Source organism: Globicephala melas, chromosome 8 (assembly GCF_963455315.2).
Source record: "Globicephala melas chromosome 8, mGloMel1.2, whole genome shotgun sequence".
Taxonomy (NCBI): Eukaryota; Metazoa; Chordata; class Mammalia; order Artiodactyla; family Delphinidae; genus Globicephala; species Globicephala melas.
In genome coordinates this window covers 31,055,214-31,081,712 of record NC_083321.1, presented here as the reverse complement: position 1 = coordinate 31,081,712, position 26,499 = coordinate 31,055,214, and the positions used below count along the sequence as shown (strand labels likewise).

The window sequence follows — 26,499 nt, the reverse complement described above, 5'->3', positions numbered from 1 at the left end:
TTTTTCCCTTTGTTCATGCATTTCAAAGACATATAACAGCCCTAGGGACACCAACAAATCCATATATACATATGTTACTTCTACTTGGACAGTTCTAATAAAACACACTGGCATTATCTGAACACTCAAGCTAAGAATCATATGTGGCAGAGTGATAAAGTGAAGAAACTATCCAAGGAAACATTAAATCTAGGGGGCCTTTGTCATTGTACAGTATCTACATCCTTCCTTTACTCTGTAGAAATAGTATATATAGGGACAGGTATGACTCAGAAAGAATTCACTTGGTAACTATTATAAGGTAGGTGGAAAAGTTAGCTTGCAAAGGAGAATATTGCCTTATGGAACAAAACAAGAAATAAAACCCACTACGGAGAAATCTTTAATGTGTCTTGTATTTTTTCTTCTGGCTAAGGTAAAATGTAGCTACTTGGTTTACACCTTAAAAATCAGAATTACTCTTCCTTCATTGAATGAAAATAAACATTCTCTTTTAAAGTCAGTTTACATACTTAAACACCTAGAGGTTACTGTATGGGCAGTGTCAGAAATAAGGGAAGAGATTTTTAGCAAAGAAACAAGGCCACCAATCTAGAATCATCTAGCCTATCCCATCACCCAGCGACATCATCTAGGAACTGGTCAATTCCTTATAGAATCAATCACGACTTGTGACAAGTAACAGGAAATTAAATCTGTCATATTTTACTGAAATATGTGTGTGCATGTAATAATTTCCTTAATAATTTCAAGGGTGTGTTTCAGAGAAAATGTGGTCCTGTCATATAATAAAAATTATATTTAAGTACATTAACATTTTCTTTGGTGACTGTTTTCATTTTTAATACTTAAAAGTATGGGAATTAAGAAATATTTTCAATTAACTAATTCAGTGATATTTGCATACTCTTTTCAAAGCACCTGACACCACACTGTCAATTTCCATTATGCTAGGATTTCTCAGTTAAGGTGAAATCATCAGGTACAAGGGTCCTGCATTGTTTTTACATATGATTTTAAAAATGACTCAACCTTAGAAGTTAGCCTTATTTATAACAGTTATTAGTATCTGGGGTTTTTTCACTTGTTCGACAAACATTTATCCAATACCTAGAGTGAACTTCAGACTGTATACTGATATTAGGGCTCCAACAGAATTAGGACAGATCATCTTTCTTCTTTAAGAAGTTTCATGGATGAGTCTGCATAAGATTACACATCAGAATCACCTAGAACTTTTGTTAAAAAGCAGATTCCTGGGCCCCACGTCCTGAGATTCAGAATCAGTTGGCCAAGGGCGAGGCTTAGAAATCTGCATGTTAAGAGGCTCCTCAGGTGATTCTGATTTCTAGGACCACATTTAAAAAGCTGTTGCCCTAAATAAGTAATGAGTTGGGGGAGGGGTAAAAAAAATGAAGTTGCCATGTTTGGTGTACCTTTGCCCCGGTCCAATGGACATGGATAGTTACACAGATTTTGCTGTGTCGAAGAATTAGGCACTAAGGAACTGAGAGAGGGCTGAACTTCAGCCTAAATTCCAAACCCTGCCTCCGCCCCCCGCCCCCCCCCCCCCCCCCGTAATCTCCTGGCCCGCAGCGTGGAATCTGCCCAAGAGGCACCTTGTTCACCTTAGCCCAGTGGCAGTTTCCAGAGGCTTAAGTTATTCTGAACCCATGAAACAATTTTAGAAAGAGATCTATCAACTACAGTAGAGGAGACATAGAGTTTAAGCTTCCAACCTAATAAGAAATTTATCTCCTTAATCAATATCCACATTTATTGATTTCCAGCCATGCTCAGCTCTGCAAGAGAAATCACATGTCAAAGATAGTGGAGAGGGCTTCCCTGGTGGCGCAGTGGTTGGGAGTTCGCCTGCCGATGCGGGGGACACGAGTTTGTGCTCTGGTCCGGGAAGATCCCACATGCCGCGGAGCGGCTGGGCCCGTAAGCCATGGCCGCTGGGCCTGCGCGTCCGGAGCCTGTGCTCCGCAACGGGAGAGGCCACAACAGTGAGAGGCCCGCGTAAAAAAAAAAAAAAAAAAAGTGGAGAATTTGTGCTAAAACACAGCTTTGTTTGAGGCATAGTTTGCTTCTGTCTTCTTATATCATCCCTATTTACATCAACAATGTTGAATAAAAAGCTTGTCCAGAGGTTCCCTACGCATAAAGGCAAGCTATTTTTCCAATAAAATAATTAACTGCAAATATACATTTGTAGATCAGACAAGGTTTTTTTTTTTGCTTTTAGAAAAGTCTGTTACGTTGCTTTGGGATTTTTCTGATCACTCACGATCTAAGCTTGAGCCATCCACACTGTGCTTGACTCTTCCTTCCCCCTCTCCTCCATTTCCATTCAGCAACTTATATCGGCACCCTAAAAAACCCATATCATCGGAAGCTGTAACCGCAGGCTTCTAAGTGCTTTTCTTATCTCCACAGTCTCCCCTGTCATAATACACCCCACATGTAATAGTTTAGTGGGTAAAACAATGATTTTATACTTTTACACTCCTCCTCAGGGCAAGTTCTGAAGACTTCCCTAACTCCCATTCTAGTTTTATCTCCCACTACATGTATGTAATCTCACATTACATCAATATGGAATGTATACCTCACCGTGTCTCGTGGATGTGTTTCTGAAAAGCTGATATTTAAATTTACTTAGTTAAAAATGCCTGAAAGATTTGTAGACAAAACTAATAAGAAAAAAATGAAAAGCTTTTTTAAGGAAAATATTGCATGAACAATGACAAATTATGTCTGTGCAACACAATTGTTGTTAAGTATTGCTTTTTATGTGTCACTTTTCTAAAAACCTGGCTGTTTCTGGAGCAGGGGGAGCCATTATTTCTTGGTGACCTTTACGTCCTCATGTGTGAAGTCTCTGTTCTAACACTCTTAAGAGGCTCTTTCCTTCACTAGGCTTGTTTATAAAGGAAAGCAGACAGCTGTTCAGTTGCTTGGCAGCCGCAGGTATTTCTGTGGGATGCCTTTGGACACAAAAAAGCTGGATTCCCCCGCTGGGTGGAATTTTATCAACTCTGTGAGAGAATTTCTTTGCAGTCCTTTTCTCTATTGTACATAATATATACTGATGATTGGTGTGAAAACCAAGTCTTATAACATTTTTTAAAAGCCCAAGCCTTAACAGTCTTAGAAGTTTAGAAGCATCTAGGACATCTTGCACCTATCCACCAACTTTCAAAAGCAGCACATCTTTTGTATAATAAAATTTTCAGTAATGCTACATAATAAGAAAATACATCCCACCTTTATCTGTTTTATATTATTTTACAGTGTGTTCCAGATGTTGCAATTAAAATACACATTCATGTTGTTTTAATGCACCCATTGAGCAGCCTCTAGACTGTAGACTGAGCAAAGAGGACACCATTCTAACTCCCACTTTCCTTAGAATAATGTTCTTTAGCCCCCAATTGGCCTCTCACTCCTGTGAGGATAATGCCCCTATTTTCTCTTTAGTTTCTATGGTATTTAAATGACTGCCAAACATTGGCTTGGCTATATTGGTTTAACCTCCCTCACTAAATTATAAATATAGTTAGGGCATTACGCGAATAAAAAGAGGCAAAGGTAAATTGAGTTTATACTTTATTAAAATCAAACGATTCTTACAACCCTGAAATGTATATTCAATAATGTTGTATAACTGTACATTGTTCTTTATAAAACTTCAGGTCATGTCTGATTAAAAAACACTTGGACTGTATCCTAAATGTCCAGTGATTTATGAAATTTCTTAATGACCCATGGCACATTCTGAAAGACATCAGAGAGTAGGGATAGCACTGTGATCCCTTTCCCTTGGAAGTGCTGGATCACTATTGGAATTCCGCATTTTGCAACTCTCCCAATCCTGGAAGTTTGCTAACAGGAAGTGCAGCTAGGCATGCCTTAGCTAACTTCTTAAAGCTCTCTGTGTAGCTTCTACTTGTGGCCCACAAGTACTTCCTCAGGGTACGAGAACCACTTCTAAGCAGAAATGAAGGTAGAGTCAGAGGGGAAAAGAGAAGAGAAGGGGGCAAATGCTGACTCCCCACCTCTCCCCATGAGAAAATCACATGAAACAGTTGCAGGACCCATGAAAGGATTGCCTATCTTATATTTGAAAACTATAAAATAATGTGATTCCATTGGGAAAAAAAAATCAATAGTACCTAAATGCAAACAGTAATCACTGGATTATTATAACCAAAAGTGTGACTAATACTTTTGTTTGTTTTCCACTAAGGTAACATATCTGTTTGATAATGGAGGGACAGTCTTCTTTGCTATTTTTATGGCAATATGGGGTAAGTATGTTCTTCCATTGCTTACTTCCTGGCCCTCGTTTTCTGAGGCTGTTGCTCTGTTTATTCATACCCACCATACATGCACACACGCAAACACACATACCATGTATCAATTCAACAGTAAAATCTCTTGTGACATATGCCCTCTTCACACATTCACTGCTTCTTTGGGAATTTAGCTGTTGATTTAATCTTCTAATCCCTAAAGCCTCAACCTTCCTATACTGTGGAATATATTTTTCCTGCCCAAAACAGGCAGTAATTGAAAACAAACTGAAATATACTAGAATCCAAATTAATTGTCTTGTATTTTCACTTGTGAAAGTGACACTCAGAAAATGTTTTGTTTGCTTAAGGCTTCCATTATATATTTTTTTAACCTTACATTTTATGCACTTAGAGATGCAGAATCTATTCCCTATATGATTGAGCAATAATGTCTAATACAAAATAAATCCTGTTGCTATCCAGCATCTTAAAACTGTAGACATTATGTATAGGTATATGCATTGGCTGACTTTTTTCACTAAGTTTCTCACTGAGTTTTTAAAGAACCCAATTAATTGTGGCCTAAATTAAACCACAGATTGGCATTCCCGATGCTTTGAAGAGAAGTGATCACTTTCCTGGTTAGGGTCAGCTTTCCTACCATAGTCTGTTGAATGCAAAGTCACTGTCAACTTGGCAACTCAAGGGGCTGACTATGTACCTGCTGATACAGAAAAGTAAAATGTACTGGAATTCAAGCCTCTCACTCCTGTTACTTTAATTTCCCAGGAACAGAATCTGTGCCATACTCTCTTTCTAGCTTTAAGTCAAAATTTAAAAAAATAAAATCACCCTTCCAATTTTCCTTCAGGAAAATGCCAATCTTGATATGTGGTATTATGACTACACGGGGAGCAGTGAAGAGTCAATTCACCCCCCCCAAAAAAGTAAAAATGTAATTTGGGGTCCCTATTTTCATTGAAGGATTTTTTAATTAAATTATCGGGCGGGGCAATCATGGTGAAATCTTTCAGTTTTACCTGATTCCACAAACATTTCCTGCTAAGAAAAAAATAGACCAAAATATAAATTAAGGTTACTCAATAGATAATTCAGCACAGTGAGAAATGGAAGAAAGGAAACCTTTTGGATGATTTATCCTCTATGTTTCTGCTACTCGTCTCATGCTTTTACAGTTCTCTTTGGCACAGGCCACATGAGAGTGATCTTGCTTCAGCTTTTGGATGAAGGATTTGAAAGGCCAGGATATAGTGAACATTTGCCATCCGAAGCCTTTTTCCCCTTAGTTTTATACTGAGGTACGAAGTGGAGGTATGTCATCCATAGGAATGCCATCCCGTGCATTTTCTCGGCCTGCTGGTGTAGATGAATCATTCGCAGTTGGGTTATAATAACTAGAATTTCCAAAACTCACATCGTAAGGTTCCGGTGCATTATCTAATCGCAGAACTAAAAAAGCAACAAAAAAATTGCTTTATAGTGACAGTCTGGAAGATGCATGCTCAGGCATCTGCTAGACTGTAGGAATTGTTCTGGATGAGTTAGTTACACGTTTTTATATGGGATTTTCAGAGATTAGTTTTGAATTTTAAATAAGTACATATTTTGCAAGCCACATTTTTCTTCTAAAACTATGAACAGTTTAACTTCCAAAATTTCACTGCTGGTGGTCCAAAAATAAAGGAACTAAGGGAGAGATCACAACAGAAATATAGCAATACTTTATATAAAGAAGTATTGACATGTCTCATTGACTTTTTTTTTTTTTTTTTGCGGTATGCGGCCCTCTCACTCTTGTGGCCTCTCCCATTGCGGAGCACAGGCTCCGGACACGCAGGCTCAGTGGCCATGGCTCACGGGCCCAGCCGCTCCGCGGCATGTGGGACCTTCCCGGACCGGGGCACGAACCCGTGTCCCCTGCATCGGCAGGTGGACTCTCAACCACTACGCCACCAGGGAAGCCCTCTCATTGACTTTTGAATCTTGTGAATTCAGAGCCTTGTCAACATGTTCAGAATTTTTACTTCTGGTATAAAAATAATTTTTAAAAAGTGAAGAGCTTTAATTTTAAAATGTGTCATTATTTTACCAAGGGTCTTAATATCATTATGGGTGAGCCATTGAAGATGGAGATGAAAGAAAATAATTTGTAAAATCTTATGTTTCCTTCTGAGAGATCCAGGTTCTTATCCTGATTAATAATATTGGAGATTGTTTTTATTTTCAACAAACAACTAACTATTATTTCTTTTATATTCTTGAATTTAAAGAAAACTTGGGGCACTAGGTATTTGAATACTAAAGCAGGGACTACTTACTAATTAGACTAGTAATCTCATTATTCAGCTAGGTATTCTCATATCCACCTATTCCTTAAGGCTTCTGTTTACAAATTGGACCCCCAGGAACCTTAGGAATTTGGGAAAGGTGTCTCAAAGCTGACAGAGTAAAACAGGTGGTGTAATTGAATTATTCCATTATGCCTCGATCACAATATCTTAGATTATATCAAGTTGTTAGACTGAGCTTTTGCATGTGATAACATTTGAAGAAATATTCTGAAGTTAAAAAGAAAAAGTTTGGAAAACCCTGTTGATTGAAATCCTATCCTTCAATTTTGAAAAGTGATAGTTTTTATTTTCTATGGATTGCTAGAAGTCCATAAGCAGAATTCAGTTAACTTACAATTAATGGATTTGATTTTGAAAATTAACAATATATCAGTAATGTTCCAAACTTATCAAAAATCAACAAGACTTTATCAATGAGACCCAACAGGGGCATTTAACTATTTTTTATGGTGGCAAGAGTCCCTTGTGTAAACCAGAAAACAGATTTTTTTTTGTCCTGAAATATTAAAGAAAAAAAGGGTTGAATCGAGCATTTGATTTTATTTCTGTCCTAATTACTACTGCATTATTAAGATCAAACACAGTGCTTTATTCTTAGCAGACACATTTCTCATCCATAGATGTGGTGGTTTTTTTGCATCACATGATTGGGAAATTTCTGAATTAAGGTTTATCTGACTTTATGTACCCAAATATGCAACCCTTTAGCAATTCTGTTTTAGACACTCATTAAGATAATTAATAGAGGGCTATTGTATACGTGCAAACTTTGCAAGAGCTCCAGATTAGAATAAATCATTTTTCAAATTACTGCTACTAAGAGATCAAACAACGGTGAATAATGGCTCCCCAGTTACTTGCTAACAAAACTGGCTATTTTGTTCTTAATATCATGCCATTATCTTTCAATTATAATGATATGTTTTAGGTTCTGGGATTATTACTTAAAACCAATTGTGATGCGATGAGCAACAGTTCCAAATGGTTTTAAAATTTCACACACAGTTCCACAGTTATTTTGGTTATGGTCTTTGAGAAAGAGAAAATAGATCAGAATAAATCTTTAGTTCGTTTCTGTCATATGAATCTCTAAATGCCTTCTAGATAATGCAGTGAACGTTAGCAACTTCACTTAGTTAAAACCACTGTGTACAGGTGAAGTTCTGAAAGTTGTTTTTACCTGGTTCATTTCTGTCGTCATAAAGTCGCCGATGGGAAAATGAGTCTGTTTTCCTTTTTCCACACAGCAAGTAGCCAACAAGACTAAGCAGTGAAGCTCCCAGAATAGCACCTAAAATGGCCCCAAATACCACTCCTGTATTTCTGTTCTCTAGAGGACAAAGAAAAAATAATTTACAGATAAGAAATAGAAAACAGTTATTCAAAGAACAGAAATATATACATGTGGACTTTGTGTAAGCAAAGAATGTTTAACACTTTTTTTTAAATTAGATAATGTATATGTATATACAGAGGAATATATATACATTGTGTGTGTTTTATAAAGTACTGAGTTTGGGGGATATATTGGAAAATATGCTTCCTGATAAACTGTATTTCAAAATTTGAATTATCTTGAAATACTTCTAAGCTTTAGTTTTATAACTATCTCATTACATATTAACACTAATAGTACTGAAATGCCATGTGTTTTCTCTATTAAGATCTAATTTCTATGTTGAATTCTATATTATGTTTTTAATCAACTCAATCTCTCATGAACTTTAATGATGAGATAAGCTTTGAGTTTGTTTCTATAATAATTGAAAGTAAAAAGCTAATGGGAGTAAGTAGGTAATAGGAATTGAATCCACAAACCCCAAGTGAAAAGGCTTTATGAAGAAAAAGAAATATATCCTGATAGAGGGTATTTCCAAATACAACAAATAGACCAAACAAAGCAGGATGTTTGCAGTGCCTTGCACATTGCGAACAGATGTGTAGGTCTGAGTTAAAGGAGTCCAAAATTTCATTCTATCATCCCCTTTATCAAGCACCTTATTTGAAGACTAAGTCATCAATAAATCACTGAATGCTTCCTGGATTTATACTTAGTGCATTTTATTTTCAAGTTTAAAAAAAATTTGTTGAGAAGCTTATTAATTAGGTAGTCAAGAGGTCTTATAGGGTCTCTAATTCTATATCAGATTCCATTTATACACAAAAAAATATGTTGGAAGGTCAACAGCAGCACATTTTTTACCAAGATAAAAGTGAAGCAAAGTTAACTAAGTGTTTTTTGATTAATGAGCAATGGTAAGATTAAGTACTCAGTATTCTCAATATGTATATTAAGTTTAGAAAGACAAAACAGAATAGTTTAAAAAAATTCTTTCTGATGGAATATCAGAGTATGTATGAATGGAAAGATGCCTTAAAATTATGAAAATATATGTATATACAATATACTGGTTGCAGTACTATAATAATCCTAGATTTCAGAATTTAAAACTTTTCCTGTACACTAACAACAACTCTCAAATAGGAATTTGTTTATATGATTTGGTGTTTATATCACTAATATAATCTGTAGATAAGTTGTATTGGAAATCAGTGAGTTCATGTGGGGAAAAGAGGAGTTATTTTTTTTTAATTCAGAAAACAAAAACATGGTTAGACCTGAGAAAATAAAATAGAATGAATTTTCATTAAACATTAGAGATCTTTTCCACTTTATGTTTTAAAGCTTGACTAATCTCTAAATGAAACAGAAATGTCCCCATAACACAATTTTCTTGTGCTACTCAAAGCTGAATTCCATTTTTATGGTGTTCAGTAGGTACTGGACTAAAAATTGAGGGTATTCTTCTGTTGAGTTTAAATTTTTTAAGTACATATGTTTTTAATATATTTTTAAAATATATATATTTAAAAATACATATATTTTTAAACTTCAGTTGTATTATATTCCTAAAAGCCTGTGAAATTTCAGGTAGTCTTTCTGAAATGCAGTAAAAATTGTTACCCAGTATCTCAAAACTGTACCACTACCTCAGTTTCTGTTTCTTTTCAATCTAACCTACTTCTCATTTTGTCCCAGTCTCATCACATTCTCACATTCCCATACAGTAATGACTAGTCTTTGCTGACTTAAGCCCTAAGATCCCTTCACTATTCACTATGAATATCATGGTTTCTCCCCCCAAAATAAGAACCACCTGTGCTATTGCAGTCTCCTTTTTTTTCTAGTGTGGTGCATTTCTTAGGTGTAATGACTTATTTGGAGATTCAGTTTCACACAAAAGGAAAATTAAATCCATTTATATTTACCTTCTTGGGGGTCTGATGTATCTGGAAAGATTTTTGAATTATTGGTGAATTTCAAGGTGGGATATGAAGTTGTTTCTTGATAGGCAGTAAACCCCGCCAAGCTATCTCCTGTCATGGTAGGCCATCCATCTGTTTCCTTTATCATGGGGGTCACAGATATGGTGCTTGATCCTGAAGGGAGGTTGCTAACTGTAATGGAACTGTTGTCAGGAGCTTTCATGGTATCATTGACCGAAGACCGAGTGAAGTTTTCGGAAGATACAATAGCTGTAGTATTGGGAGGTGCTGAGACTGGCAGAGGATTTTCATCTGCTACGGATGAGTTCCAAGGCAATTTAGAAACAAAGCTGTGGCTCAAAGGAGGACTTGGGGAAAGTGTGGGCATGAGTTTGAGACGGGAAGAGTTGTCTGTTGACAAATTATGGTAGAAATCTGTTCCATGGGTTTTATTTGATGGATCCCCAAAAGAGAAATTAGTTGCCTTGGGATGGGAGGTTTCTCTATTTTTTTTATCTGAGGTTGAATTTGCTTCACTTTCCAAAGGAATAGATTGATTTTCCCTTGTTTTTAAGTCTTCTGCAATGTTTTGTGTTGTGTTTATTTCTCGACCTTCTTCTCCATGACTTCCAAATAGTAGTAAACTAAACAAAATTGAAATCAACAGAATTTTGACTGAAGTCAACATTGTAATCTTCTTTGGTATTGGTGTTAATAATGAGAATCTGAAAGAAAATAATGACCATTTGAATTATTAAATGAAGTATTGAGGTTTTTTTAAATGGATCTACATTTTTAAAGTGATAAAAAAATCCGGAGACATAATGCTGACATGATAGTACCATACTCTATTCCAAAAGTTTGTTTCCTTTGGATTTTATTAAAACTAGAGTTACTGAGTTCTATTTTCTATATAGTATTTCTTTCTTTCTTCCTCTAGGGAATGCCATGCAAAATCTTTGTCAAGCCAGACACTACTATTTCATTATTTCAAAGAACATTTAGCTTGGGACAAGTTGAAATACACACACACACACACACACACACACACACACACACACACACGTATTGTACAATATATGGACTACTAAGTAATTTTTTAAAAATAATGTAATATAGGGCTTCTTTCTTCAACCTATTTAAGAAAACATATTCTTTATAAAGATGTAATTGGGAGTATTTATTATGAAAATGATGTTATTGATTATACAGTAAACATACCACTTTAAAGTGAGTCAGTCAGGAACTTCACTTGAAAACATTTTATTAGTTCCTAATTTGAGTTACTTGAATTTGAGGTTAACATCCCTTTTTTCACAGCATGTTTACTTCATGTTACCCTTTTTCCTATTAATACCAAATAACAGAAAGTCAGAAATACTTTTAGAATTGGGGATTTTTTCATTGCATTCCCTTGTATAAATGAAGAAACTGGTTGTGAGTGTGTGTGGAAAAAAAGTACCTAACTAGATTGTGGCAGAGTTGAAGTTTGAAACCATGGTTCTGACCTCCAATCTGGGCACATCATTCTGCCTCTTAAGTGTGGAAGCACCACAATTCATAGATAGGAGGATATGGGGGAAAGGTTTTGAAATTATATTTATATTGTAATTCTGGTTTCTATCATGAATAACATGTGAAAAATAATCATCACATTAAGCAGTTGCTTTATCAATATCATAATCATACTGACTTCACAGTGTTCTGCAGACTAAATGAAATGATTTATGTAGAAGTACTCTCAACAATATCTGGCCTAAAGTAAGCAGTTAGTGAATGTTAACTTCCATTTCTTCTTATTAAAATATAATAATATTTCTAAAAATGTCTTACAGTTTATAATATCATCTCATTTGAGCCTCACAACGATCCATTGAGACAAAAAGAGTAGCTCACGTTATCCCCATTTTGCAGATGAAGAAACCGAGGTTCAGAGTGACCAGTAATGGAAGCTAAAAGAAGCAGCACTGAAAGCCAAGTCTACTGACTCCAACCTAATTAGGTGCTAAAATTTAAAGTGTTTTTAATTGAAAAAGGTAAAAAAAAAAAATGTTAGACTATTCCTCTTCAGACAATAAAGTCTGAGAACTGATTTTATGTTCTTTGAATTGGACCTTAGAGCTTATTTTTCACTAAAAGCCTCCAGGATGACTGAGATAAGAAAAGGAAGGAGGTGCAACTGCTATTATTTATGTCTAACATTAATTGCCATTTCTTAAAAGCTCCCCCAGAAATTTTTACAAATATTTTCAACCTTGATGATTTTTCACTAGGGTCTGAGGAGCCTCTAAATTACTCCCTCTGATTATCGTGTGGTTTTAAGTACCCCTCTCCCTGCTTAATGATTACTTACACAGTGGTACAACTTAGACTTATCTATAATACATCCTGATATAATATTTTTTCTCCAAAGACTTTTAGCAAGCAGTCTATACCTGTGGATTTCTAAGGTTTAAAAGATACAGTCATTTCCATGCCCTGTGTTTATCACTTAAGAAAGTTCTACTTAAAAAGCAAACAGGCAGACATACAAGAACATTCATAAGGGCATTATTTATGTGTCTCCAACCTAAACATCCACCAGTAACAGGTTGGATAATAAACTGTTTAATATTTGCACATGAAAAATAAATGAGATTCACAGATGAGTTGCATACAGTAACATGAGTGATTATCACAAATATCATGCAGAGCTTAAAATGCCCGTTGTACTCTATGATTGCATGTTTATAAAGTTCAAAAACTAGAATGTTAAAAGTCAGGAAAATGGTTACTTGCGGGAAGGAAGGAGACAGTATTCATTGGGTGGGCATGAAAGGGACTTCTGTGTGCTCCTAATAATCTGTTTCTTCACTTGGTAGGGATTATATAGGTATTTGTATTTGTGACAATTCTGTTTATTTATATTTCATTCACTTTTCTGTGGTAATCAAGAAAATTCATTTAGATCCTAAAAATTGTTAACATAATTGGAAAACATATTACTAGTATGCATCTATTACATCAGATGCTTTGCATGTTTTCTCATTTAATTCTTAACAAAAACAATCAAACAATAAGGAAGGGATTATTAATCCTATTTTACAGATAATTAAATGGGACATAAAAAATGTAAATAATGTATTCAAGGACACATAGCTAGTGGCTGAAACATAGGGCTAGGATTCAGACCTTTGCATTGAAAGCTAGTAATCACTCATCTATGTAACAAAAATTACAAAGGAATATAGAATTTGGTAATCAGCTGGTTTTTAGAACTCTTCCCACAAATGTTTTCTTAGCACAGAATAATAAAGAATAATGAAATCCTCCAAATTTTATTTTAACCAGAGCAGGTGATAATCCCACATTTTTAAACACTAGAAAAATAGTGACTTCTCCCTTAAGTGCCTCTTAAACATACTAAGTACACTTTTATCCTAATTTAAGAAAATCCCAACAATTGTCTCCATGGTTTCTAGATAAACACTTTTACCATGTAATTTACAGATTAACATTAACAACACAGGAATGATTTATCCCCAGGACCTGAAGTTCACCAATATTTCGCTAAACTGTTGCTTCACCTAGCACATTTAAAATACAATTCAATTTAGTCTAAAAATACCTACATGGACCTTTTCAGAAACAGCTCTTTCCTGTGAACTCTGTCAGTTTCATAGCAAACGTTATAACCTTTTTCATTGTCTACTGCCAGTGATCTGATTTGTTTATGCATTGCACTTGGCCACCTGTCTTACTGTTAGGCAGTTTGATTGCTTTCCCTAAACCTAGGCTTTCTGGTTATTTTCTCTTCCTAAAGAAGTGGTTACCAGAGGGGAGCAAAAAACAACCCTTAGCTTTTCATCTAATTTTCTCATAATGTCACATGAGGAACGTGGCATAGAGCTTTTGGTCCTTTCCAGTAATGAGAATCCACATACCAAGAGTCAACAAAGTGAGTTTTGTTGTTCCTGTTTCACTTTGCTTGTAACATGGAACCACCAAGGGGATCTTGCTACCCTTTACCCAGCTTTTGATTGTAACTTGAAAACCTAAGGTTTCAACACCCGCAATGAGCCAAGCATTCTGTTACTGCCTGTAATTCATGTCCAGGGAAAAGAGAGAAAGGGAAGAGTGGGATAAGACAGTATGTTGTGAAGGCTCTTTGCCATTTATTCCAAAATTAATACAGTTGTGGGAAAGGCTTTTGTGAATATTGATTCGTTCCTGCTGTCCTAGCTTGGCAGCTGGGGACAACTTTGCTTCTGCTCTCTGGCTTCTAAGAGAGCCAGGTTACACCTCTTACTCAGGTCCATTCATCTTAAAGGGACAGAAGCAGCCAGGAATTGAAGCCATCAGCTATTCAGAACCCCAGCCCTGGATTTTTGCTGGGGCAAGAACTGGCAATTTGGTTAAGTTGGACCCCATTCTGAATTGAACCAAGCACATTATAAGCAGGGAAGGTTAATGGAAGTGGTACAGAAGCTCCAGAGGACAATAAAAGTACTCTGTATTCTTTACCTTTACCCTTTTCTTGCAGCCTCTTTCCATCTCTAGAGTTGAGATATGTAAACTGTGTGGTATATTTGTGTGTAAAGCTATGCTGGATGATGGATGGCATGCTTCTGTGTTCCCAAGATTCATCAGTCAACCAGGTGCACAGTAGAGACAGAGAGAATGTGGGGATGAAAGAAAGTGAAATTAGAGAGAGAGAGAAAACCAGGAGGACCAGGCAGCATCATTTCTTCTGTTCTTTGCCCCTAGGTGGAAATTCCTAAGAGGACTTTTCAGGATGTAACCTAGGAACAGAGATAAACTCATTACAAACTTGAAAAACTTCTAAGATGAGAATTATTATAAAGGGAACAGAAAGAGGAGGATTTCCATCCAATTTGTGATACCTGAAACAAAGATTCTAAATCTTTCTGTATATATTGAAATGTTTTTATTGTTTCTAATGTTCAGAAACTTTAAAAATATACTTTCGGAGAGTGTGAGTTTCACTGGTTTTTTTAAAAAAATAATTCGTCTATACAAAGAAAATGAAAACTATTTTCTCCCCTGTCTTTGGTGTTGGCACTAAAAAGTGGTTTCACATTACTACTTTTGTATAGAAGGCTTCAGGAGGTGGTGAGAGGGGAAAAAAAAACAAACAAAAAAACCCCAGAAACCTGTGGCAATTAAGGAAAGAAAATCCACACTTACTGTGAATAAAATTGTTCCTCCTTAAGTTCGTAACGTTATTATTCTGCCCAGCCCTCCTGTTGTAACCGAGTCATACCCATTTTATACCAAGCTTTAAAAATATGGAGGTGCCCTGGTTTCTATCAGGTAATCAACCCATGCAAGGGAAGATAAATGCTAGTCATTCTAAACTAAATCAAAATCAGAAATTTTAAATAAAAACATTACTTTAGCTGCACTGAGGGGATAATATAAAAACATGTTTCTGTAGTGAAATAACTAAAGAGTATATTCTGTACTACTTCTCTCTCAGTTGCCTGTGATCATTCTTCTTATAGGTTTCTGGCTAAAAATTAAGATAGATGAGTTTTGTTTGTCTTTGTCATAGGAAACTCAGTCTGACGTGTAGCCAATATCCCAGGTAGAACTTGAGTGTTACACTGAGTGGACTTTCCAATCTTGGACAGTATTTTGCTGTCCCTAGATGAAAGAACCACAGTAAATGAAGACATAAGGAATCATGCTTCTCAAAATGCCTCTTTTATAAGAGGGTTTTGAAAGGGTGTGAAGATTTAACTAGTCAGAAGGTAGGATTATACCTGAGGACCCACATCATTTCACTTTGAGTTTAAAAGAAAGAAACAAATAAAAGGAAAAACGTGACTTTCTTTCAGGAAATAATAAATTTCAAAAGTTTGTGATCATTTTAATTAAAAGACTGAGGAATGCATAAGCCCAGGAAAATAGATAGAATGTCATAGTCCCTGCTAACTTGGGCATTCTCAGTCATAAACTTCAATACTGAAATAATTAAGTAGAAGAGTGTTAAGCTTAGAAAGATTGTGTCTCCAAAAGAAATATTCTGGACCCAAATTTCCAAACATGGGGTTTCCAGCCTTCTCTCGTGTTTCACTATCTGTAGAAGCAGCCTCTATGGATTGATTAGAAAGTGTTAAACAGTAAATCAGCATCCCTTTAATAAGAGAAGCCTTACACAGAACAAACAAAATAAATTTAAGAAACTTAATCCACATCTTTGATCCATGGGATGTCTTTTGCAGCCACTGGCTTAGCCTTTTAGATTTCCGTTGAGAGCTATACATGTACACATACCATGCTAAGTAAAATAATACATAGACATCACTTTGCCAATTTTTAATTAAGAAAATCTTTGGGAAAGATATATAGAAGGTTAATAATTCATTGCATTAGCAGATTGTTTTTCAAAAGCTACCGTATTCTAATACTTTAGCAAGAACCTTTGAACCAAATGCATACTTTAAATCTAAATATTCATTTATATTCACGTAGCCACTTCCACTTTAAACATTTTGAAACTTACTAAGATCTGACTTAAGAAAACACTCTCTTGTAGTCACTTACGTTTTAAGCAAGGTTTTTATTTAACTCTTCAACTGGTTTCATCATCTAGCAAATTTGGCAATAATTCTTAAAGTTAACTCACTTAGCACAAATGCTCATTTGGAAGGTAATTACTTAATGAAACAACTACCTGTCTTTACAATGGTCTCTGTAGGTACTTGCCAGGCTGTTCTGCCAAAAGTTCAACTTGCTTTGATTCTATTTGGTAAATAAGTAAGAGAGAGAGCGAGAGAGCGAGGGACGAGGGACTAGGGATCCTATGTAATCCAGCACACACTTACCTTCAGGTCTAGGAGGTGTTTACAGACAAGAACTGGAGTATCACAGCTGTTCTGGTTGGAATGAGTCTGTCTTGCATTAGAGAAAGCAGATGGGTTAGGTGTACTGATGTCCCACTGAGCAGGAGGGTGCCAGAGAAACAAAATTAGGTGGGGCTGGTCGTATCTTGCTTGTGTAATAGAGCACCCAAGAACCTGACTGACCTGCTTCTCAGCTGTCAGCATGAAGCTATCACCTCATTCAGGCCTTTAAAAAAAAAAGAAAAAAAAAAGCCCAACCCTCCAGCTTTCATAGGTTGGGTGCTTTGACTTTCGGGACAGGCTAGTTCTCTTAAGTGTTGGCAAACAAAGGACATACATTTCTTGCCTTAAATGAAAAAAAGAAAAAAAAGAAGGGCAAAGACTTTGGTAATGGTCCTTACTCTATCAGGAATTTCTGACACATGCTGGGTTCCCCCTTCGCAGGTGAGGAAACCAAAATGAGTCAGCCCTGCACCTGTTGCTCATGTGCCAGCCACATACTGTCCTCCTAACACATAAACAAATCTTTCTTTCCCGTGGTGGGGATGCCCTATTTGTGTACTTAATACCTGAATGGAGAAAGTGGTGTCTGCAGTGCACTGAAACTGGATTTATAGAAAGTCACACTGAACACCAAGTGGATTAATGTGCATCGGATCCTTGAGAAAGCTGTGAAATATTAAGTTAGAAATCATCACCAGGACTTTCGGAAGTTTGGGGAGTAACTGGAGTCTGGCTGAGAATGGCCACGTGATCCTGAGTAATCCTGGGAGCCTGCTCAATTAAGTAGTTTCCATCCTGTGTTCTCTTTGCTTTTCCTCTCAATTTAGAAGCAGGAGAGTTTCAGAAGAGCCTGAGTAATGCTTGATTAAATACTAGAGTTGAATAACAACCTGGCATACTTCCTTCACTTCCTTTCACCGCTTATGAAAGGGAGAAGAGTGAAACTGCACTTTCTGGGAGATTCTACACATCAATATTTGGGGACTGGCGCCAAGGTCTGTTCAGCTCAGTACGCCTGAGGTTCATGCTTAGTTTCTGTTGTGCAAGGAGATAGGTTTCCAACTGCTGAGAGAGAAAATGAAACTTTAGCTAAGGTTCAGCAGCCTCAAATTGAATGCAAAGAATCTGCCCAGTTAATTGGCCCCAAGAAAGAACAAGGTAATTCTATAGTTTCAAACTTTCTGAAGCCCAAAGGCCCTTCAGAGTTTGATTAGAAATTAAGCCAAACCCTAGCAAATATTCACTCAAAAGATATTTAAGCTGTATCTGCACTAGTATGAAGAAAAGCAAGTTCAGTCTAATCAAATAACTGTTTACTGAACAATGGCTTAATAAAAATCAATTGGTTATTTTCAGATTAGCTAGTTACTAGGAAAAAATCCAACTGAATAAATATTTTATGTCTGTACTTAGAGAAATGAACATGACTTAGCAGGATTGGGTGTGCCATACCCTGAGGGATTTTCCTAGATATGCGTGTGAATATCATTACCACTTTCTACTTAAGCATAGTAATTATGGCCTATACCAGGCAAGGAAGTTACAAAGCACTTTTGCTACAACTCTGCTTTCACTGCCACAAGAGTCAACGTTCATCTCCAGTGACCCTCTTTTCTGAAGACCCTAGGTGTGGCCTCAGAATCCTTTTCATTACTGCCCTCCTGAGAGCCTTAACCAATTGATTAGAGCTGACCCTAGAGATACACCTTATTTACCTTTCCTGTCATGAGCACATCTGGAAGTAAAGTTGTAAAATGCAAACTATGCATAAATTTAATGCCTCACTTATTACTTAGCTCACTTAGTTGTCATCAGACACCTTTATGGAAGCACCTGAGTTGGAGTTAAAAAGTAATTTCTTGCCAAACAAACAAGTCTTGCCGAGATACATTTCCAGGTATATACCATGATAGCATGTTCTGGGTAAGACCAATCCCATTTTGGACCTTGTTTCTCCAGAGGAACTCAACAATAACTGATCACCTGACAACTTCATCAGCCGAGCCAGCTGAGATGACACATTATGCAATGGTTACATAATTTTTGTTGTACTTACCTTCTATGGAGGCATTCATCTGGAACTCTCCAATTGCTTTACACCCATTAATTAAACCTCACAATACATAGTGGAAGAAGAACTACTGCCTCTTTGCCTGAAATGGTGGAACCGCTCACCAGTGGAGTTTCCAGAACATGAAGTCACATTATTGTCTCTGATGGATCTGAAAACAGAACCAGAATGTAGCTTGGCACCGTGCCTCAGAGAAAACTGAAATATTGTTCTGGATCCAAAATGGTATCTTATTTTACAAATCCTATAACACCATTTTGGATCCAGATACATAGAGAAGAAAGTGAGGGCACAAGGGTAGGAAAGGACAGTGAAAATGTGCTGGAGAGAATGGATTGAAAATCTGGGTCAAAAGTTAATGGATTGAAAACATCTGGGCCAAGGGATTACTGGAATTGGAGTTTATAGGGAGTGAGCTACAAGAATGGAGGTGATAATTGGAGATTATGGAGGGTTTGGAGTCATTGATCAAAATCATGCCATGGGAGGACCAGGCATAAGGTAGAGTAGGAGAAAACAGCTCTGAAGATAAACATCAAAGAACTGAGAAGCCTAGATACTAGAAATATTATCTCTGTATGTTGTAATTTCAAAAGTTTATTTTGGGAGTCATGTTGATAAGAGTTACCCTTAGCCAAGAGTTGAAAAACCTTTAGAGAATTTGAGGAAGTGTTCCAAAGGAGTGGTAAATGACTTCCACAAAGAAAGACAGTAGGAAGTACGGATTGATAATATGAGACTCAAATCTGTGACTCTTTAAGAAGGGAGAGAAAAAGCCATGAAGCAGCAATGAAGACAAGAAATTCACTACCTCATCTTCGACACAAATAGCCATCACCTGAGATTGCCACATAGAAAGTGAGGTTTCAGGAGTGTCCCAGGTTTCAGTTAAGCAAAGAGGTGAGGGAACATTAAAGCCTTTGCTATTAATGACTTTGAATAAGAGGGCCTAGTTGAAAGCATCTCAAATAGTTGGGAAGGAGTGGGAGAGGATCACAAAGACAACTTCCATTTCCCTAGAACTAGAGGATTAAAATCTGAGTAAAGAATGATTTGGAAATTCTGGTCTTCTTGAAGTAACTGATATGTACGCAGTTAAGGGGCAGAATGAGTTAGTCCTGAGGGACCCACTTGTGAGTGATGACAGAGGGAAAGGTGTGCGTGTAGGATATGGGGATGGGGGCATCTTGCCAAGATGGAGAGTTCTGGGCTCCCTCTAGACTCCTGCTGATAGACGAGTTCTGAAGGGAAGCCTCTTATTGCTGGCACCTAAAACAATTTTCCAACCCTGCAGTAGCTGACTGCTGGGAAATGATATTGCTCTCTTTAACAAGTACATGATATTCCATTGTGTGGAAGTACCACACAACTGATTCATTCCTGCATGATGGAGTATTCTGTTATACAAGTTTGCATCTTTTAGAACCCTGGTTTCATTACAGAGTCTAACCTCATTAGATGGCTATTGCCCAGTTTATCAACTATGTAATCTATTTTGATATGAACTTAATTAAATGAAGTTACAGCTATGCTTAAATATAATAAAATGGCAAAACTGGAAGATTGATAATATTATAACTTATTTTGCCACCTTTAGGAAAAGATCCAAGTGATTTATTAACTCTTTCTAAAAAAAAAAATCAAGGTGGGTATTAGATAATCTTGTTATTTCTAATTTTTTTTCTGGTTTGAAAAGTTAGAATAACTAAGTAATAACCTTGTAGCAACAGAGTTTATTTGCTGAGTGCTCTCAGCACTGAGCCATGACTTGGAGAAGGTCAGAGTGAGGAGAGAAGGAGATGCCTAGGCTAGGTCTGTACACTCTGAAGAAGAATCTAGATTGGTTCCTTGGCTCAAAAGCAGGGACAGAAGAAAAATCAAACGCATTCATGACCTGAAGGGGATTTTGGCATCAAGTTCATGGGCAGAAAATAACAATAAGTGGTTTTCTCATCCATTTAGAGGACTATAAACAACATAAACATTTTGTAGAGGACAATGAAAACACATCAAGTTTAACTAAGCTGACAGTTCTAGAAGCTCTTAGCTACAGAAAAGGGAAGACATTTTTGTGTTTTATCAGGAGAGAATCCTTATTTGATTTTTAATGGCATTTGCAATCAAAACATTTATTGTAATCTACATTAAAATTCCAATATCCTTCTTTTACAGAAAAAGAATTTCAAGGAGTATGAATGCATTTTATACAAGGTTGAAGAACTTTTTAACGATTGGCTGATCAAAAGGGGGTGAAATACCTTTTCCGTAATACATTTTTAATTGATGTAGTATTAAAGTATAAAAATCACGTGGCCAAGCATTTTTTCTTTTCTTTATAAACAATATAATTATATTAACTTAAGAAAGTTAGTTTTTATCATTGCTCAATAACAATTAAGTTCAAACATTGAAAAAGAGAATCCTTATCAAAAAACACCTACGGTTGTTGTAAATCCCCTCTTTGAATGAATACTTTAAAGTTTAAACCAGTACAGTATAATCATTTCTTGCACATGGAGCTGTTGTGAGGATTTCATGAGTAAATATGTAAAAAACATTTAGTAGGATGTCTGGCACATATGTGTCTGATGCATGATAGCTATTCATTGGAAGGAAATACACAATTTTGGAATCTCTTTAAGAAAAGGATACAAAATTATGAATATAAAAAGAGATATGAGAGTAAATGGAACAATCAAAAATTTACAAACTTTAGAAAGCTTAAAATACTACATGAAATCAAAATCCAGAAAAACAACAGTATTTTAATAACTAGATGCCTGACACATCTCTGTAGTGCTTTTTGTCTTACATTTTTATTGGTATTTTTTATTATCTCTGCATATGATGTTTAAAAAAATATTTCATAGAAAGAATAGAGAACTAATTCAGTCTTTCCTCTTCCTCTAGCACAGTTAATTGAAATTTTTTTTTATTATTGGCAGTTTTGAAAATCTTACTTCTGCTTCATAATTTATTATTGAAAAAGCCATGTGCATTTTTAATATTGTTGGAACTTTGGGGAAATCTCTAGTGTGTTTCATATATGACTTGAAGTTTGTGAAATAATTTCCATAAAGTAGTTTCTGGCTCCATATATTTCAGACCTTATTTCTCTTTCGTTATCAGAGCTGGATACCATAGAACATGTGCATCTCATCATATATCCCCTGGCCTGGCACCTGAAAGAGTCAGCAACTGGAGGAGTTTCCTCAGAATCCATTGCTACATTAGGATAATTAGCAATAACTGAACAACACTTGGAAGTGCCTGCAAATCACATAAACATATCTCACTAAGCCCAAACTAAATGTATCCCTGACTCAACATTCCATTAGTCAACTGTCAAAAACACCCGGCCACTCCAGCACCCAATATTTGGAAAAGTCAGAGATTCTGGCTATGTCTAGAGGAAGCTTTTAGACACATCAAAATTGTAAATATAAGCAATTTAATTATCCTGGGACTGAGTATTTGCTTGAATTGTGGACCAAGAAGCATCATGCTTACCTCTGCATGTCCGTCTTCACAAATTCAGATATAATGGTCTAATAAAGGAAAAAAATAGTCTTTTCAGACAATTAAGTTATAAGCATGTGTCAATATTTTATTAGAGTTTTACTGCAAACGAAAGTTCTCTAAAAGACCAATGCAAAGATTTCGGCCTTGGTAGACACATATAAGAAAAGAGAATGGTTAGTAATAATTTTTAGACTCCAAACAAAACAAAAATGGGTCAGATCAAACGACTGTAGACTTTTTTTTTAATATCTTTATTGGAGTATAATTGCTTTACAATGTTGTATTAGTTTCTGCTGTATAACAAAGTGAATCAGCTATACGTATACATATATCCCCATATCCCCTCCCTCTTAAGTCTCCCTCCTACTCTCTCTATCCCACCCCTCTAGGTGGTCACAAAGCACTGAGCTGATCTCCCTGTGCGATGCAGCTACTTCCCACTAGGTATCTATTTTACATTTGATAGTGTATATATGTCAGTGTTCCTCTCTCACTTCATCCCAGCTTACCCTTCCCCCTCCCCATGTCCTCGAGTCCATTCTCTATATCTGTGTCTTTGTTCTTGTCCTTCCCCTAGATTTGTCAGAACCATTATTTTTTTTTTAGATTCCATACATATGTGTTAGCATACAGTATTTGTTTTTCTCTTTCTAACTTACTTCACTCTGCATGACAGAATCAAGGTCCATCCACCTCACTACAAATAACTGAATTTTGTTTCTTTTTATGGCTGAGTAATATTCCATTGTATATATGTGCCACATCTTCTTTATCCATTCATCTGTCGATGGACACTTAGGTTGCTTCCATGTCCTGGCTATTGTAAATAGTGCTGCAATGAACATAGTGGTATATGACTCTTTTGAATTATGGTTGTCTCAGGGTATGTACACAGTAGTGGGATTGCTGGGTCGTATGGTAGTTGTATTTTTAGTTTTTTAAGGAACCTCCATACTGTTCTCCATAGTGGTTGTATCAATTCACATTCCCACCAACAGCGCAAGAGGGTTCCCTTTTCTCCACACCTTCTCCAGCATTTACTGTTTATAGATTTTTTGGTGATGGCCATTCTGACTGGTGTGAGGTGATGCCTCATTGCAGTTTTGATTTGCATTTCTTTAATGATTAGTGATGTTGAGCATCCTTTCATGTGTTTGTTGGCAATCTGTATATCTTCTTTGGAGAAATATCTATTTAGGTCTTCTGCCCATTTTTGGACTGGGTTGTTTATTTGATATTAGGCTGCATGAGCTGCTTGTAAATTTTGGAGATTAATCCTTTGTCAATTGCTTGTTTGCAAATATTTTCTCCCATTCTGAGGGTTTTCTTTTCATCTTCTTTATGATTTCCTTTACTGTGCAAAAACTTTTAAGTTTCATTAGGTCTCATTTGTTTATTTTTCTTTTTATTTCCATTTCTCTAGGAGGTGGGTCAAAAAGGATCTTGCTGTGATTTATGTCACAGAGTGTTCTGCCCATGTTTCCTCTAAGAGTTTGATAGTGTCTCGCTGTACATTTAGGTCTTTAATCCATTTTGAGATTATATTTGTGTATGGTGTTAGGGAGTGTTCTAATTTCATTCTTTTACATGTAGCTGTCCAGTTTTCCCAGTACCACTTATTGAAGAGGCTGTCTTTTCTCCATTGTATATTCTTGCCTCCTTATCAAAGATAAGGTAACCATATATGCATGGGTTTATCTCTGGGCTTTCCATCCTGTTCCATTTATCTATATTTCTGTTTTTGTGCCAGAACCATACTGTCTTGATTACTGTAGCTTTGTAGTATAGTCTGAAGTCAGGGAGCCTGATTCTTCCAGTGCAGTTTTTCTTTCTCAAAATTGCTTTGGCTATTCGAGATCTTTTGTGTTGCCATACAAATTGTGAAGTTTTTTGTTCTAGTTCTGTGAAAAATGCCATTGGTATTTTGATAGGGATTGCATTGAATCTGTAGATTGCTTTGGGGAGTATAGTCATTTTCACAGTATTGATTCTTCCAATCCAAGAACATGGTGTATCTCTCCATCTGTTTGTATCACCTTTAATTTCTTTCATTGGTGTCTTACGGTTTTCAGCATACAGGCCTTTTGTCTCCTTAGGTAGGTTTATTCCTAGGTATTTTATTCTTTTTGTTGCAATGGTAAATGGGAGAGGAGTGTTTCCTTAATTTCTCCTTCAGATTTTTCATCATTAGTGTATAGGAATGCAAGAGATTTCTGTACATTAATTTTGTATCCTGGTACTTTACCAGATTCATTGATTAGCTCTAATAGTTTTCTGGTAGCATCTTTAGGATTCTCTATGTATGGTATCATGTCATCTGCAAACAGTGACAGGTTTACTTCTTCTTTTCTGATTTGCATTCCTTTTATTTCTTTTTCTTCTGTGATTGCTGCAGCTAAAACTTCCAAAACTATGTTGAATAATAGTGGTGAGAGTGGGCAACCTTGTCTTGTTCCTGATTTTAGAGGAAATGGTTTCAGTTATTCAACATTGAGAACGATTTTGGCTGTGGGTTTGACATATATGGCCTTTATTATGCTGAGGTAGGTTCCCTCTATGCCTACTTTCTGGAGGGTTTTTAATCATAAATGGTGTTGAATTTTGTCAGAAGCTTTTCCTGCATCTAATGAGATGATCATATGGTTTTTCTCCTTCAGTTTGTTAACATGGTGTATCACATTGATTGATTTGCGTATATTGAAGAATCCTTGCATTCCTGGGATAAACCCCACTTGATCATAGTGTATGATCCTTTTAATGTGCTGTTGGATTCTGTTTGCTAACATTTGTTGAGGATTTTTGCATCTATGTTCATCAGTGATATTGGCCTGTAGTTTTCATCTTTTGTAACATCTTTGTCTGGTTTTGTTATCAGGGTGATGGTGGCCTTATAGAATGAGTTTGGGAGTGTTCCTTCCTCTGCTATACTTCGGAAGAGTTTGAGAAGGATAGGTGTTAGCTCTTCTCTGAATGTTTAATAGAATTCTCCTGTGAAGCCATCTGGTCCTGAGCTTTTGTTTGCTGGAAGATTTTTCAACACAGTTTCAATTGCAGTGCTTGTGATTCGTCTGTTTATGTTTTCTATATCTTCCTGTTTCAGTCTTAGAACGTTGTGCTTTTCTAAGAATTTGTCCATCTCTTCCAGGTTGTCCATTTTATTGGCATATAGTTACTTGTAGTAATCTCTCAAGATCCTTCATATTTCTGCAGTGTCAGTTGTTACTGCTTCTTTTTCATTTCTAACTCTGTTGATTTGCGTCTTCTCCCTTCTTTTCTTGATGAGTCCGGCTCATGATTTATCAATTTGTTTATCTTCTCAAAGAAACAGCTGTTAGTTTTATTGATTTTTGCTATGGTTTCCTTCATTTCTTTTTTGTTTATTTCTGATCTGATCTTTATGATTTCTTTCCTTCTGTGAACTTTGGGTTTTTTTTTGTTCTTCTTTCTCTAATTGCTTTAGGTGTGAGGTTAGGTTATTTATTTGAGATTTTTGTTTCTTGAGGTAGGATTGTACTGCTATAAACTTCCCTCTTAGAACTGCTTTTGCTGCACCCCATTGGTTTTGGGTCATTGTGTTTACTTTGTCATATTTTTCAAGGTATTTTTTGATTTCCTCTTTGATTTCTTCAGTGATCTCTTGGTTATTTAGTGGCGTATTGTTTAGCCTCCATGTGTTTGTATTTTTTACAGATCTTTTCCTGTAATTGATATCTAGTCTTATAGCGTTGTGGTTGGGAAAGGTACTTGACATGATTTCAATTTTCTTAAAGTTACCAAGGCTTGATTTGTGACCCAAGATATGATGTATCCTGAAGAATGTTCCATTAGACTTGAGAAGAATGTGTATTCTTTCATTTTTGGGAGGAATGTCTTTTAAATATCCATTAAGTCCATCTTGTCTAATATGTCATTTAAAGCTTGTGTTTCCTTATTTATTTTCATTTTGGATGATCTGTCCATTGGTGAAAGTGGGGTGTTAAAGTCCCCTACTATGATTGTGTTACTGTCGATTTCCCTTTTTATGGTTATTAGCATTTGCCTTATATATTGAGGTGCTCCTATGTTGGGTGCATAAATATTTACAATTGTTATATCTTCTTGGATTGATCCCTTGA

At 36.1% G+C, this 26,499-nt stretch overlaps 2 protein-coding genes across 5 annotated transcripts in view; one reads left to right on the top strand and one right to left on the bottom strand.

The window, feature by feature from the left end:
* Window positions 1-10,643, bottom strand: part of MUC15 (mucin 15, cell surface associated) — a 107,351-nt gene extending 96,708 nt beyond the window's left edge. Inside the window, exons 1-3 of one of the 3 annotated variants that reach the window (XM_030864849.3) lie at window positions 9,944-10,628; window positions 7,854-8,003; window positions 5,611-5,771 (exon numbers count right to left, since the gene is read on the bottom strand). In XM_030864849.3, coding sequence (XP_030720709.1) covers window positions 5,611-5,771; window positions 7,854-8,003; window positions 9,944-10,628 — 996 coding nt within the window. Of the gene's footprint in view, window positions 1-5,610; window positions 5,772-7,853; window positions 8,004-9,943 lie in introns of those variants that run through there. The other 2 variants (XM_060303401.1, XM_060303402.1) reach the window with 2 other exon arrangements.
* The window catches only part of ANO3 (anoctamin 3), a 275,901-nt gene that overhangs the window by 196,806 nt on the left and 52,596 nt on the right, over window positions 1-26,499 (top strand). For both annotated transcript variants that reach the window (XM_060303399.1, XM_060303400.1), the window contains one exon: window positions 4,253-4,313. In XM_060303399.1, the coding sequence (XP_060159382.1) occupies window positions 4,253-4,313 (61 nt within the window). The remainder of the gene's footprint in view (window positions 1-4,252; window positions 4,314-26,499) is intronic.